Here is a 14682-nt window from a genome sequence, read left to right on the forward strand (position 1 = left end):
TTCCAACACTACCTCAGAAGCCATCCTGCTAATTTTATACCATTCAAGATAAATAAGCTATCTCAAGTGCAATAAGTTCTCTAAAAACTCATCAAACCTAGCTCACAGAAAAACCTGTCAGGTAGTCTTTAGGTGATATGCTGTTACTAGTGGAGGAAACTTTACCTTTTGGAAAGGGCTGATTTCCTCTATGCAGATAAGCATTGTGCTTTTAAGAGGATTTTCAGTGGGAGTGACCTAGGCACAAACAGTAGGATTTGCACTGTTTCAGGCTAAAATATTTCCAGAATCTCTCAGCTTCAATGAAAAGAAGAAACAGAAAAGTTATTTTGCATTTTTTGGTCATTTCTCACAAAGATTTCCATCATCACACACATTGCAAGGTACTTTAAATACCTAATAGTGTTTCCAGAAAATGTGAAGGAAAACTGAACTTCTGCATTATACTTCCAGACAGCCTGTTTGAATCAGAATAGTTTTTGAATCTAGTTGAAGTTGACTATTTACTGTTGCCAGAGTTCCACAGTAGCCTGTCCTGGCCAAGGCACTTTTAGGGCATTCTTTTCTGTTGGTGGTGTTGTTTTGCTTTCTTATTTGACCCTATGAATTAAGCATTTCTTGACTTCATCACCTGAAAAAGCGGTGGGAGGGGAGTTTCAGCACACAGTATCGCAGTGTGAATTTTGTGCTTTGTTCAGGACTTGCCATTCAGTTATCTGTTCAATCTTTTAAAAATTGCATTTGGCATTCTGGAGCTACCTGGAAATCTTGGTATTAATGTTTGCTCCAATACTCTGGATTAATTTAAATACTGACTAGAATCTGATACTACCTTCATGGCAGGGATTTGCTTCATGTCTATAAGTGTGTTGTAAATAAAAATACACACCAATTTAAATGCTGTGTATATTAGGGGTGTTTTGTGAACTAGATTTCTTTCTTTTCTTATACTACTGACCTGTAAGGAAATTCTCCAGAGCTGAAGCAACACTTCAGGTTGCTAGGGAATATTACAGGACAATTTTTCTTCTTCCACTTCCTTCATCCATTTTTTCATACCAGCTATATGACTCTGAAGGCTTTGGTGGTAAGAAATGGGCTTGGTTGTGATACAACTATCACATTAAGTGATAGTTTTGGAATTGCCTTAAAATAGCTGAAGTGTTGAACTATAAGCATAACATTTCAGCTGTAAAATTGTAGATTGTGTTCAGGAACATGCATTATGCCCAAAGTATAGAGTCAGATGATTGAGGCTGTCCTTCCTAGCTTGTTTAGGAGCTTTAGTGTTTATGTAATTCAGATCTCAGCAACACTGTTTCTGCAAAATAATTCTAAAAATCTATTGGTAACAGAGTGTTAATGGCATTTTTTTATACAATTAACAGCACATAAAAATAAAATTCCTTGGACCCAACCTCACTGTAGGGTATTGTAGCTTCAACACATCATAGGTGGATCCAGTGTACAGGGTGCTAGTAATTCTGCTGTGATTGCAATTCAGAAGTTTGGGAACAATTTTGCGAGTTAATGATCTGTGAAATACATGGGAAAGACTATGAATCAGTAAGAAAGTGACTGTTAGAGCAAGGAATGCTGGTAACAATCTAAGTAATTTTGGCTGATACACTGGTAAAGATTTGTGTCAGGTCACAGTGATACCCCTGCTATTTTCTGGACTTCCCCAGCAGATTTTTTTTAATTCCAGTTGTCTGCCGGAGAGCAGACATTTGTAGCTTTTCCTTTCCTGATCTTTTATGCAGGGTGGTCTAACTTCTCATACTTGCTGTTTAGATAGACTCACAGACTTTACAAAGAAGGAAGCACTGGTAATTAATAGGAGATACATGCCTGATACCCTTGTTGTGAATTATGGCCACAGCATACCATATTCAAATTGTTTTGGTTAAAAGAAACTTGGTATTTGAATTGTATTGATCTATTTTCTAAGACAGTCAACACAAAGAAATACCCCTTTTTAAAAAGCTTATAAAATTAAAATATGTGTTTTTAAATTAAGAAGTTCTTATAGCATCCTTGATACCCCTGATAGTTCCTGGACCTGGGATCTCTAAAACTAATTCACCAGCAAAGACTCATGCTGAAAACCATGGACAGCTTTGTTTGGCAAGGGAGACTGCATAATTAATACTACATTTTGACTGATGGCTATAGAATAGTCTTGAGTACTTATTCAGATGTGGTATCTCTGTAAGCAATAACAACCTTTCCTGCTTCTTTACTGTTTCTTTTTATCTGTACAGGCACAGTCTCTGTGAAGAAATTCATACTGATAAATAATAGAGTGAGCTGAAGTGTTTTGCTAGTCCACAATTCTGTATTTTATGATCTTGCTCTCAGGTTCTTTTTTTGGATTGCTCAAGGAATTTTCTTTCTGATCAATCTGCTGTGGGAAGGCATTGTCTTAAAAACTGTGAGGGCAGAAGACGGTTGATCACATTTTATCTCAGCATTAGGGATAAATCTCAAGCTCTCTTACGTTTAGCAGTATAAATATGAGCCAGAGAGGGGTTTTTTCTTTCTCTAGGATGTAATAAAATACTGTACATGACTTACTGCTGCAAATCTGGGGAAGTAACTGACTTTGATAATGGGAATATGGTAGAGGTAGTCAGTAATTTCTATGTGTTATTCATAATATTCAGAGTAACAGGATATAGCTAAGACACAGTTGATACAAAAAGGAGTAGAGTTTCTCAGCATTTAAAAAGGATCACTCTAAATGAGATTTTCATGAAACAGTGAAAGGAGACTTATGACAATTTTTAAGTTACTGGCTCCAAAATCTCTTTGTCGAAGACTTTCTTTTGAGGAGACGGATTCTAGTTTTTTAGCTGCATAGAAAATAGATTTTTCAAAGCAGTAGGCTGCAGGGAAAAGCTTTGCTAGGTGGTGCTATAAATAAAAGGTTACTCCTTTTAAAAGACAACATTACAGTGGGATGAGGTGAATAAATAGAAGGGAGAAGAAATAATGAGTTCATTGTTACTATGAGTAAGTGCTTATAGAGAGTGTGTTGTTTTCCTTTTCTAGATCTCTTGCTAGTTTCCAACCAATACTGGAAAACAAGGCTGCTGCTGTAGCTTGTGCAGTGCAAGAGAGTCTTTTTTGTCAGCATTGTTTAATGGGTTATTTTTATCTTGAATACTAGCTTCCAAATGTCTTATTTTCTGCCCTTGTTATTAATGGCAGTACCTGGAAGCTCATGTGAAATACAACCCTTTCCTGAAGAAGTTGGTGGCCTTCTTAAGATAAAGTGCTGGGCAGAACAAAGGAAGGAGCAGCTCTGTAAGAGTATTTTCAAATGCTGTGAAGGCTTTGGGAATGGTTCTGTAATGTGCTGCTGGAAGTATATGTTTGAAATGTTACACTGCTGTACTTGTTTAGCTAGCAAGAAATAAAGAGTATGTTCCCAGCTGATGCATTTTGCATGGAAAGGGACTTCTGCTCTTTCCAGAGTCTTTTTCAGCAGGATGGACCCAGTGGCTGTTGTGAGGTTATTTTTTTGCCTCTGTTGTGGATACAAGCTTATTGGACAAAGACTGTGTATCTTTTCCTGTGGCACAATAGTTACTTCCCTTGTTACTGTTAGTTTACCATTTAGTTGCAAACAAGGTTTGATCATGACAAATGAAATCTTACCTGCAGTTAAATGTTTGAATATTATTTGACTTTCTCCACTGGGAGGTGTTGGGCTTTACTTGTACTACCTAGTGTTTCTGATTTCTCAACACCAAGTAATAGCTGATGTATTTAATGTCCCTTTTTTCCTGTCTTTCACCTGTAAAAAGCTAGTTCTACTGTTTTCACAAAACATCTTTGAGGATTTGTTTATGAATCACTTGGAGACCTAAGACAGAAGGTCACATTTTCCTGCAAGTGTCTCTTGTATGTGAAGCTACATTTATTTCCAAGAAGAATGTGTTTCCAGGTCTCTTCTGAGTGAAGTGTGTGTAAGCTGCAGCTTTCAGCCACAGATGTACTGACAATACACTTCTTCCACATACACTCTCTTCCAAGATGAGAGCAAGCACTGGTCTAAGCCTTAGTAAAATACATGGAAAATAAAAGATGTTCTGTGTATCCTCTGAAGGAATGTTATGGAAGGAGTGTTTGCAACTCCAGAACACTGTGGTTGTGACTTCAGTTGAATCAAAGCACACAGAGTTTGCTTCAGACAAATTTTTTACAGTAACTGATACAAGGATGTCTTTTTCTGGGATGTTGGGAGGACTAGGTAATATGAGGAGGATACATCAGCCTGTACTGAGGTCGATACCTTCTTCCCTACCTTGTGACTGTCACTCTCAGATGGTAGCATCTGTTTACAGCATACCATATTGCTCTGAGCTCAGCAGTGTTCCATTTTAGCTCACAAGGGCCAAACGTCCTTCTTGTAGGTTTTATCATAAACTGCACTTGTCCAAATGAATGTGTCTATCAAAATAACTCCAGAGATTACTTCAGTCTGCAGTCTCTAACTGTTAAAATGCTTTGTCCAGAAAGGTTCCAATTTCACATATTTGGTGCATTTTGCTTTGAAGATTTGCAAAACATTCTGTAGAAAGAAATTCTGGAAATGATGAAAATATCTTCTTGGAAAAAACTACACCATTGAAGACTTTGATTTTAATGTATGCATTTCCACAGCCTTCTAAGAAGGGTGCTAGAAAACATTGTGACTGTGGTTACAAAACCATTTTATGGCCTTTGTAAAAGATGCTTCTCTGACATGTTCAGCTTTTCTAAAGTATGGATTTTTGTAATCTGTGGAAGTGCAACCTTAGTACTATATCTGCTGATTGTGAGACTTCACTTTTGTGTGCAAAGAAAATAGCTAAGTCCCAGGTTAAATAAGTTGTTATTGGAAGGGTACTATTGAAACATCTTTAAAGTTCTTAGTGGAAGAAAATGCACGTGCTGAAATCATGAGCTGTTCTAGCACTGATTTAGATTTGCATTACAAATACTGAGAACTAGTATAAATTACCTTGCTGTATGCACTACATTTTTCAGGAGGGCTGAGGAGAGATTTTAAGTGTTTCATTATCAGAAAATAGTGCATATTAAAGCTGAAGGAGGGATTCTTAAAAAGCTTTTTGTCAGGGTAGAGTTTACACTTGCAGGGAGATAGATGCTTTTATTAAGGAAGTAACAATTCTTTTTTCTTTGGCTACAGGAAGGAGTTGAAGTGAGGGTTGCCAGAATATTCAATACCTTTGGTCCTCGAATGCATATGAATGATGGAAGAGTTGTCAGTAATTTTATCCTACAAGCTCTCCAGGGAGAACCACTAACAGTAAGTGATGACTTCCTGGTGATATGAAGAACCATTCACCTTTATGTCTTGTCCTGATGTATTGAAAATGAGGATAGATTTTAGACAATACTGATGTTCCCCTCCTCCAAAATGTAGTATTCCAGTGTACCAAACTTAAATGTAAGGAAGTACATGTCTAAAGATGTGCTCTGTCGATGGGGTTGATCTTTCCCAGAAAGAAACAAGGCCACCACTATTTGTGCAATTTGCACAAACATTTCAGCATTCTTTGTATTGATGATATGAACAAAATCCAATCATTGCCATGCTGACTAAACTTCAGCAAGAATGTAATTGTAATAGAGGTTAAAATAGAATGTTCTGCCCAACATTACTGTTCTGTCAGAAATAACTGTCTGATGTTGAAAATTACTGGATCTGAGAAATGAAGTAAGGGGAGAGTTCTTTATCTGACCAGGTCAAGTAAAATTAATTAGCAGCAATAAGCAGTGACTGAGACCTAAAAAAAAAAATAAAGAAAATCACTCTTATATCATCACAGAATTTGGCTGACAGGAATACCAAGTGTGTTGATCTCTTTAGATACTCTATGTATTTGGTCTCTCAGTTCGGAGCACTTGTTCAAATGGAGTAAATAATCTCTTGAGAGAACAGTGTCACTGAGTTGTAGAAATTGTGGTTTATGCAAACATGATGATAGTTGTTTTGTTATTGTAAAAGAAAGATTAAGAGAAACTGAAAGATAGAAACTATATTGTATTTTCCAGCCATTGCCTATATATAGGAAAGATAACCACACAAGTGACCTTGCAAAAATCATGTACAAATACTTAGTTCTGTAAAACTTATCCCACTAAGTAAAGTAAAGCTAAATGCAGGAACCTCTACATAAATACATAAATATGCTTCTTGTTTGTTTGGGAGTCCATCAGGCTGTCATTGTGCTCCTGGTGCATTCCTCTCTGAATCAGTTTTTGGGTAAAATCTTAGACCCCTGATCTTACCCAGGGTGTGCTGAAATAGGAATTCTTTTGGACTCTGAATCAGCCTTGGAGAGTACAAGGCATACCAAGTAACAGATGGCCTGTGTACCATTGTACTGCCCTTTCGGTCCTCGAGGAAAACAAGCATGCTTTCTTTTTTGTCCTTCCTTTCTGTTGCAGCAGGTTGATGGCAAAATGTGTGTGTCCTCAGTTAAACTGAGATGTTTTCACCACTTAAATGTGCCTAGCAATAGCTTTCAGAATGGAAGTATTCATGTTCTAGAGACTTTAGTACTGCACTTGGTTAAACTGTGAAAAAAATGGAATCAAATACCATTCTGTACACTTCAAGTATACATTAATGTCTCTTTGAACTTCAGCAACTTGCTCCAAAGTACTAGCATGTAACATGAGGAGACTTCTTTTTTCCCTCTAAGGTTTTGATACAAATCTGTACAGGTCACTTTGTGAGTTGTATCATTTAGAAATTACTGTGCTTCCTATTTCCCTAGACAGTAATATTTAGAGCCACATGATTTTTGATTTTTTTTTTTTTTTTTGTCCTGATTGCTTTAAACACAAAGCTGTTTCTAAAAAAAATGTTGAGAAACCACTAACATTTAGTGGTCTCTTTGAAGCTGGCTGTTGTTAATGAGCAAATCAAAACTGCTCATCATAACCACATCTTAGTAGTCTGAAGTTTGCTTTAAATGTTTGGCACTCTTTTCTGGCTGTGAGTTCAGGCTGCACCTTCTTTCAGTGTTCCAGAAGAGGACAAAGCATCACTCTGTCCTACACCCCTGAGAAGGTTTCCTTCATGTAGAGTTCTGGTTAACAAAATGCCCAGGGATATGTTTACTGGAGACAGATCCAAGGGGAAGATGACCTTCAATGAACTTTGCCAAAGGCTCTGCAAGCACTTTTTTTTTTTCCATTCCTGTAACATTGAGCTTGTGTCTCAAGTGTTTCTTCTTGAGACAGTTTTCTAGAATGGTAAGGAGAAGATAATTGGGCTAGAGAGGGCTTCTGCATTTATTAACTTCCCTATTTTTCATATGGTTTTAGGTCTATGGACCTGGAACTCAGACAAGAGCTTTCCAGTATGTCAGGTAAGCCTTGTTTGTTCTGGATGATAATTTACTTCATGGTTTGGTTAGCCTGGTCAGCTTTGTATGCATGTTCATTTGCTTTACTTTTTAAAATATGTTTTTTAATACAAGCACTCAAAAAACCATGCACCCATGAAATCTGATTTCTGCATTTCTCAGCTGCCTGGTCTGCTTTACTGGAGCTCTTAGGATCCAGCTTTACTTTCAGAAGGGAGACATGGAAGTTCTAAAAATATCAAGGAGAGCAACATTAATTGGTTTAGAATTTTATTTGAGATACTAACATGTTCTTCCCTTCCAGAGGCAGCAAGTAACAGACAAGTTTTTAGTGCTGAACGGTTTGTCACTCCTTGCATTTTAATGCAATGCTGCCACCTCGTGTCCTTGGGACTGCTGTGGTTGGTGTGCCAACTGTGCACCAAAAAGAAAAAGCTATATAAAAACCCATGCTGGACTTCTGGGTTGTTTTAAGCATTCTTGGCTTGGAAATATTCTTTCCCTTTGTTGAAGGTAGTATCAGTGGTAATAGATGTTAAAGAATCCCCATCAGGTCAAAGTACCCATTCCTTTCTTGATCATAAGTCATAATGAAAAGGATCTGGATTTCTATGTCTAGGGCCAAGGTGCTACATCTGTGGCTAATAATCCAACATAACTTTTGGTTATATTGCTGGGAGAAAGTAACACCAAAATACTGTTTTTTAACAAACTTGGCTTAAGAAATTCTGAAAATGCGAAGACAATTCAAACAGCAGGCTGCAAAGCAGGTGGTAGTGTTATGTTCCTATGCATTACAAATTGCTCTATTCTGTTTGAAACTCACTGGAAATCAGCCTCCAGATATATTTGGATACTGGAGAGAGGAGGAAATATTAATCATTTTTTAATACAAACACTCAACATGCACCCATATAAATCTGATTTCAGCATTCCTCAGCTGCCTGATCTGCTTTACTGGACCTCTTAGGAGCCAGCTCTCTTTTTAGACCAAGATTATTATTTATAGAGAAGTGGAAATTGCCCCAATCTGTTCTTCCCTCTTTTACAGTGATCTTGTGAACGGGTTGGTGGCATTGATGAACAGCAATGTCAGCAGTCCCGTCAACTTGGTGAGTATGAGTGCTCCACTCTCCTGAGTTACAGTGCACTGGTCAACACCACCTGTGTTTTCTTCCTTGTCACTGATAATGATTTCTAGAAAAAATAAATGGAACAAAAAAAAGGTCTTTCCATTATAAAGAACATATTCTCCCATGTACTCTCTTTCTAAATAAGAAGACTAAGACCCTAGATACTGAGATCTTACAGTTCCAAGAACAGGATAAAGTTGCTGGAGTTTTTCATTTGTTTTAGGAAGATGTATGTAATTAGAATACGAAGGGAATAAATGTGTGCAAAGTGCACCATGAAGATTATTGAAGACTGATTTTAGTGGAAAAAAAGCACTGAAGGAATACTTAGCTCTAGATAATTAGAAATAATTTCATGCTAGCCTGGATTCGAGGAAAATGTGAGAGTATTTTATATTATAATTCTCTAATATTGTTTAAAATGCTTGGAACTTAAATTGTCTGGTAAGATTTTTGTTCTGTCCTGTTTGTTGTCACCTTTTTCTTAGTAGTGAATTTAAGAATAGAAAAAGGATGCATATCCAAAGTAATTTCTGGTGTATGCCAGCTTTTGCCAAATCAGATACTCAACTCTGCAGGGCAGTTGTTCACTAGATTTTCCTTTTCTCCTGTGGCTATGAATTAATTTTTGTGTTTCTATCCAAATGCTGACATGTTTAAACTCTATCACATGCTTTGTCTTCAGAAAAGTCAGTATTTAAATCTATATGTATCTTAAGTGCTCAGCTTTGGTCAAACAAGATGTGGTAGAGTTTTGAAACAAGGAAAGCTAGGGATGAAGGGAATTGAGTCTAATGAAGGTGAGCTAATGCTAGCAGAAAGTGTTCAGCATTTGATTGTGAAATATTAATCAGGAAATTATGTGCAAGTTGGTTAAAAAAAAAAGAATATTGTATAGGAAAGCAAATAGCCCTTACGTACTGATATGTAAGCTGTAGTAGATTGAGAAGCAATTGTTTGCAGCTAAATGAGTCTGGGTTCCTAACTTTGGATGAACCAAGAACTTAGCATACTTCTTCATGATACCTCAACTGGGCACAATCCTTGAATCCAGATTTCCAAATGATGTGGCTGTGTGGGCTGCTCAGTGACATAGGCCTTTACTTTGATTGCCAGCTCTTTACAGACTTTTTTTTGGGGGCAGGGGGAGGGGAGGCAGGGAGCACCATCTCCCTACATACACTGAATTACCAACATGAATATAATGGAGGACAAATTTTCTAATGAGTAAGGAACTTGTCAAAGTAGGGATTTTTTTTCAACAAAGTAGAATAAAGCTTAAAGTTTAGCTTTCTCAGAGTTTAACCTGCCCCTGTTGGAACTATGTCTAGCATGTTGCAAGGTGTTTAATTGTTATTGAAATGAACGTCTCTTATATTTGTAGGGAAACCCAGAAGAGCACACTATCCTAGAGTTTGCCCAGTTAATTAAAAAGCTTGTTGGTGAGTACAATTAGTAATTATTTGTAAAGTTTATGAAGTACTTATTGTCATTAGATAATTATTACTTGATTAGTGTGTGTAATATGTGGATAATTTAATTAGTCTTTGGATTTCTTAATAATTTTATCAAAGGCATTTAATCATATCATTAAATAGTAATAAGATAATCCAAATAATCTCAATTGTCTGTAAACTATTGCATGAAGAGTAGAATGAATACATTTTTTGTGTATCTATGCAATCTATGCCCATTAATTTTTATAATGCTTAGACAGTTTCTAGGTTTGTTTTGGTGCAAGGACAATACATAAATGAAATGTAAAATATTTGAATGAAAATGTCCTGCATAATATCTTAGCTGCAATAGAGATACTTCAGGAAGGTGGTTCTTCACAGTTGTGCAGGCTGTGGTCCTTCAACTATTATTAAAAACCTCATGCTGTGTCAACAGTCTTTCTCTGTTCTTTTCACTGTTTCTAACAGTGATTCTTGAAAGGGTTGACAGCACCTGGGAAGAAAACACTGTGGCTTCCTCTTCATTCTAGCTCTGACACCTGTAGCAAATCAGAGCTCTCAAGAAAGGAAGGAAATGGTTATGCTTGATCTTCTAGTGTGGCACCCTAATGTGATGAAACATCCTGCTGCCATTAGCCGAGGGCTTTTAGTCTGTACATTCCAGAAGTGCTTCTGACAGATCTGAAAAAGACACGTTCAAACATATAACGCAGAAGCTGATGCATGTGTTGTTTCTAATAAAAAACTGTTCCCTCTGGAAAACTTTTGTAAATTCACAGATCAGGGAAGGAAATGGAAAAATCACAGCACCAAACCCATCAGACACATAGATTAATTGTCACCTCTGTTTGTTCACAAACAACTTGATGTGTCCCAGTCCACTCAGGGAGGTGATTTAGTTCTAAAATGGCATGTAAACTATTTGCTAGATTTGGGTAGAAGAATTGGCCTTTTTCTGTGTGTTGTTCTGAGGAAAGCCAAATGCTTGGTTATTTAAATCAGACTGGAGATTATGGGCAAAAAGAAACTGATGCCCTTTTGTAATGCCGAAGTGCTAACAATCATGGAATGATTGAGGTTGGAAGGGACCTCTGGAGGTCACTTGGTCCAACCCCTCAGGTCAGACAGGCCAACCTACAAACAGAAGTGGCCCAGGAACATCTGCAGATGGCTTTTAAGTATCTCCAAGGAGACTCCAGAGTCTCCACGTCCTCCTTGGGCCGTATGTGTTTCAGTTTGTGCCAACTGTCTCTGATCCTGTCACTGGACACCACTGGAAAGAGCCTGGCTTTCTCTTCTTAATCCCCCCCCTCCCCATCTGGCATTTATACACATGGGTTAAATTCCCCATAGCCTTTGCTTCTCCAGATTGAAGGGCCCCAGGTCTTTCAGCCTCTCCTCATATTCCAGTCCCTTCATCATCACCATGGCCTCTTTGCTGCACTCGCTCTGTATATCCCTGTCTCTCTTGTACTGGGGAGCCTAGAACTGGACCCAGTTCTCCATATGGATCTCATCAGTGCTGATTAGTGGGAAAGCTGATCTCCCTTGTCCTGCTGGCAGCACTTCTGCAGCCCAAAGATATCATTTGCTTTCTTTGTGGCAAGCACATATGGGTTCATATTCAGCTTGGAGCCCACCAGGACCCTCAGTCCTTTCCTGCCAAGTTGTATTCCAGCTGTTTGGCCCCCAGCCTGTACTTCCCCAGATTCAGGACTTTGAATTTGTTGAATTTCATGAGGTTCCTGCAGCCCTTTCTCCAGCTGCCTTTCTTGAGGTCTGGATGGCAGCCCAGTGCTCTGGTGTATCAGCAATTCAGTATTGATCCAACGTTGACCCTTGGTGTATAGCACGAGTTACCAGTCTCTAACTGATCACCACCCTCTGGGCCTGACCATGCAGCTTTCAGTCCTCCACACGGCTCATCCAGCACTCAGTGAGGGTGTTATGGGATCAAAAGCATCACTGAAGTCAGAGCAAGTGATATCCACTGCTCTGCCCTTTACTATTGAAAAAGTCATTTCCTCATAGAAGGTTAATAGACTGGTCTGTGAGTGTAACTTACTTTTTGTGAATCCATGCTGAAATCTTTGTGAAATGCTTTGTGAACCCGTGTTGCTGTGGGAGAGGTGGATCACCCAGTTGTTGCATGCAGTGCAACCTATGTCTGTGCATTGCATTTCAGTGATTGAATTATGAAGCAGAGAGCTGCAGAAAGACCTGCAGCTCCAGTTGGTAGAAGAGATGTAAATGCAAAGCATAGTGCATTGCAGATGATAAATCACGGTGTCTTGTTTAATAGGCAGTGGGAGTGAAATCCAGTTTCTCTCAGAAGCACAAGATGATCCTCAGAAACGAAAACCTGACATCAGAAAAGCCAAGTTACTGCTTGGCTGGGAACCCGTGGTATGTACAGATGAATTACTGTTGCTGTGTGGTAAAACACCAGGAGGCAGAGGGGGCTGAGGGGGTGCACATGATAACAGTACATTTCCCATACTGGAATATCTGCCTAATGCCATCTCCAAAACAGTTTTAACATTTTAACTTTTTCATTTGCATATTATGAGATGTTTACCTTTCTGTAAGCCCAATGAATCATTTAAAGTATATGGTACATAGTTACTTACATTACCAAGTCCGTAGCTAATGGGTTAGCTGGTGTTGCTGCAATCCTTATTCCTGTTGCTGGCAATAGGAGTTGGTTTGCTTGGAGAGGTAAGATCTGCCTAATTCCCAGAAAAGGTGTGACTTTCATAGCTAGCTCTCCATTCTAACTAGCAAAATGGTTTGTAGCCTTCTTTAAATTTGCAGATAGAAATCATTCTGGGAAACATGTGAACCTAAATGTAAATGTAAGCCTAATAATAGAAAAAGATCCAGATCCTTCTGAAAGGATTCACAGAGGCACCTGATATTGGTAGACCATGTCTGACAGCAAAAGGGTGATGATAAATTGTTGCAAACATAGAAGGTTTAACTTTTGTATTTCTGGCCTTCTGTGTTTGGCACAGGCAGTAAGAAAACTTGCTCTGAAGTAGCAGTACAGAGTTGGTACAGCAAGGCAAGCAGTTTCTGTGCTGCTGTTTTTATCTTCCTGTACTGATGATGGTGTCAGCAAGCATGTCAGAGCATATGGCTCCTGAGAAAACAACTCTTCTGTTGTTCTTGTCTCCATATTTTATGCCTGTATTTAAACACTGCAATTTGTAGGATTACAATTATTTGTATAGGATTTAAGAATATCAAATGATACTGGATGCCAGCTTTATACCATGCTGTGAAAGAGGATCTTTAATCCTTACAAACACAAGGGATTTAAATGCTGGGTGTTTGTCTCTTTCAATGCATTAGGAGCTGAAAGTAGAATTATGCATGTCTGTTTTGATACTTAACAGACCCATCATAACCATGTGTGAGATTTAAATTTGTTGGGTTTTTCGACTTATGTCAGAAAATACATGTGCTGCCTAAATGCTCAGCTGTGTCAGCAGTGAGGAGATGTAACCAGCATGTGGTGCTGTTAATACTTAGATTGGCTAAGAGTAAGATTCCCTGGCTCCCTTGTGATAGCTGTTTTGTAAAAGATACTGTTGTGAAATGAGCTGATGTGAACCTAGAGTGATACAATTCTCTCCTCACTTTTGGGAACAGGTCCCATTGGAAGAAGGTTTGAATAAAGCAATTCATTACTTCCGTAAAGAACTTGAGTATCAGGCGAACAATCAGTATATTCCCAAACCAAAACCTGCAAGGATGAAAAAAGGAAGAACAAGACATAACTGAAGACTATTAGTTGGACAGGAAATTCCCTGCCTGACATTTGACAGATGTAATTTTTTTTTATTTGTTTTAATTTTTTTTTTGAGAGAGACTTTAAAACAGGTATCATGAAGAAGGAACTGGAATTTCATTCTGAAGCTTGCTTTAAAGAAGTGGATGTGCCTAAAAATGACATAAATATTCCCTTTCCCTGCAAATCTTGCCTTGCACTTTTTAAATCTGTCTTTTTATGTAAAATAGAGTAGAAGCATCTTTTAGTATCTTCAAGTTTTATATCTTGATGTGAGATCATTTTGTTGTGACTGTCCTTGACAGTTTTATTTACTGGTTTCTTTGTGAAGCTGATGATAAACACAAATGGGATGGAAAATGCCAATTTATTTATAAAATGGGTACTATAAAATATGAGATGTTCTACTATGCATAAGAAAAAAAACTAGTGGTATTGTCAGGTGAGAGACACTGACATCTGCATATAGAAGAGTTTAAAAGAATTCTGTATGAGAGCTTTATGTATTCTTTAAAGGAGAGATTTTTTCAAAGGTTTAGTTTTAGTTGTACACTTGAATTTGAGATATTTTCATTAATTACCATGGATAAGGATATTTTGAATCACTACTGTGTTGTGCATACTCTGGGAATAAAGTTAATGTATTATTGGTTACAGTGGTTGAATATGCTATTTTAATAAAATACTGAAATTTCTGTTTACTAGTTTCAAGGTTTCACTGTGGGCATTTCTCTGGATTTGCACATCTGTGGATTTATTGTGTATTAAATATGAAGTAACAGGCTGTAAATAATTCACTCAAAGTTAATAACTTTGGTCTTGCATTGCTTGTCTCCTATCAGATGTGTAGTAAGGGCTGCAGGATGTTTGTTGAAATATATCAAACAAAACCATCCTGATTTATTCCA

The 14682-nt window shown here is 37.8% G+C and overlaps 1 protein-coding gene across 1 annotated transcript in view; it reads left to right on the forward strand.

The window, feature by feature from the left end:
• The window catches only part of UXS1 (UDP-glucuronate decarboxylase 1), a 56269-nt gene extending 41788 nt beyond the window's left edge, over positions 1-14481 (forward strand). The window contains exons 10-15 of the mRNA XM_053936337.1: positions 5201-5320; positions 7351-7394; positions 8443-8503; positions 9909-9966; positions 12284-12387; positions 13636-14481. Coding sequence (XP_053792312.1) covers positions 5201-5320; positions 7351-7394; positions 8443-8503; positions 9909-9966; positions 12284-12387; positions 13636-13767 — 519 coding nt within the window. The 3' untranslated portion in view covers positions 13768-14481. The remainder of the gene's footprint in view (positions 1-5200; positions 5321-7350; positions 7395-8442; positions 8504-9908; positions 9967-12283; positions 12388-13635) is intronic.
• Positions 14482-14682: the final 201 nt, after the last annotated feature.

The sequence above is a fragment of the Vidua chalybeata genome, chromosome 2 (assembly GCF_026979565.1).
Source record: "Vidua chalybeata isolate OUT-0048 chromosome 2, bVidCha1 merged haplotype, whole genome shotgun sequence".
Classification (NCBI taxonomy): domain Eukaryota; kingdom Metazoa; phylum Chordata; class Aves; order Passeriformes; family Viduidae; genus Vidua; species Vidua chalybeata.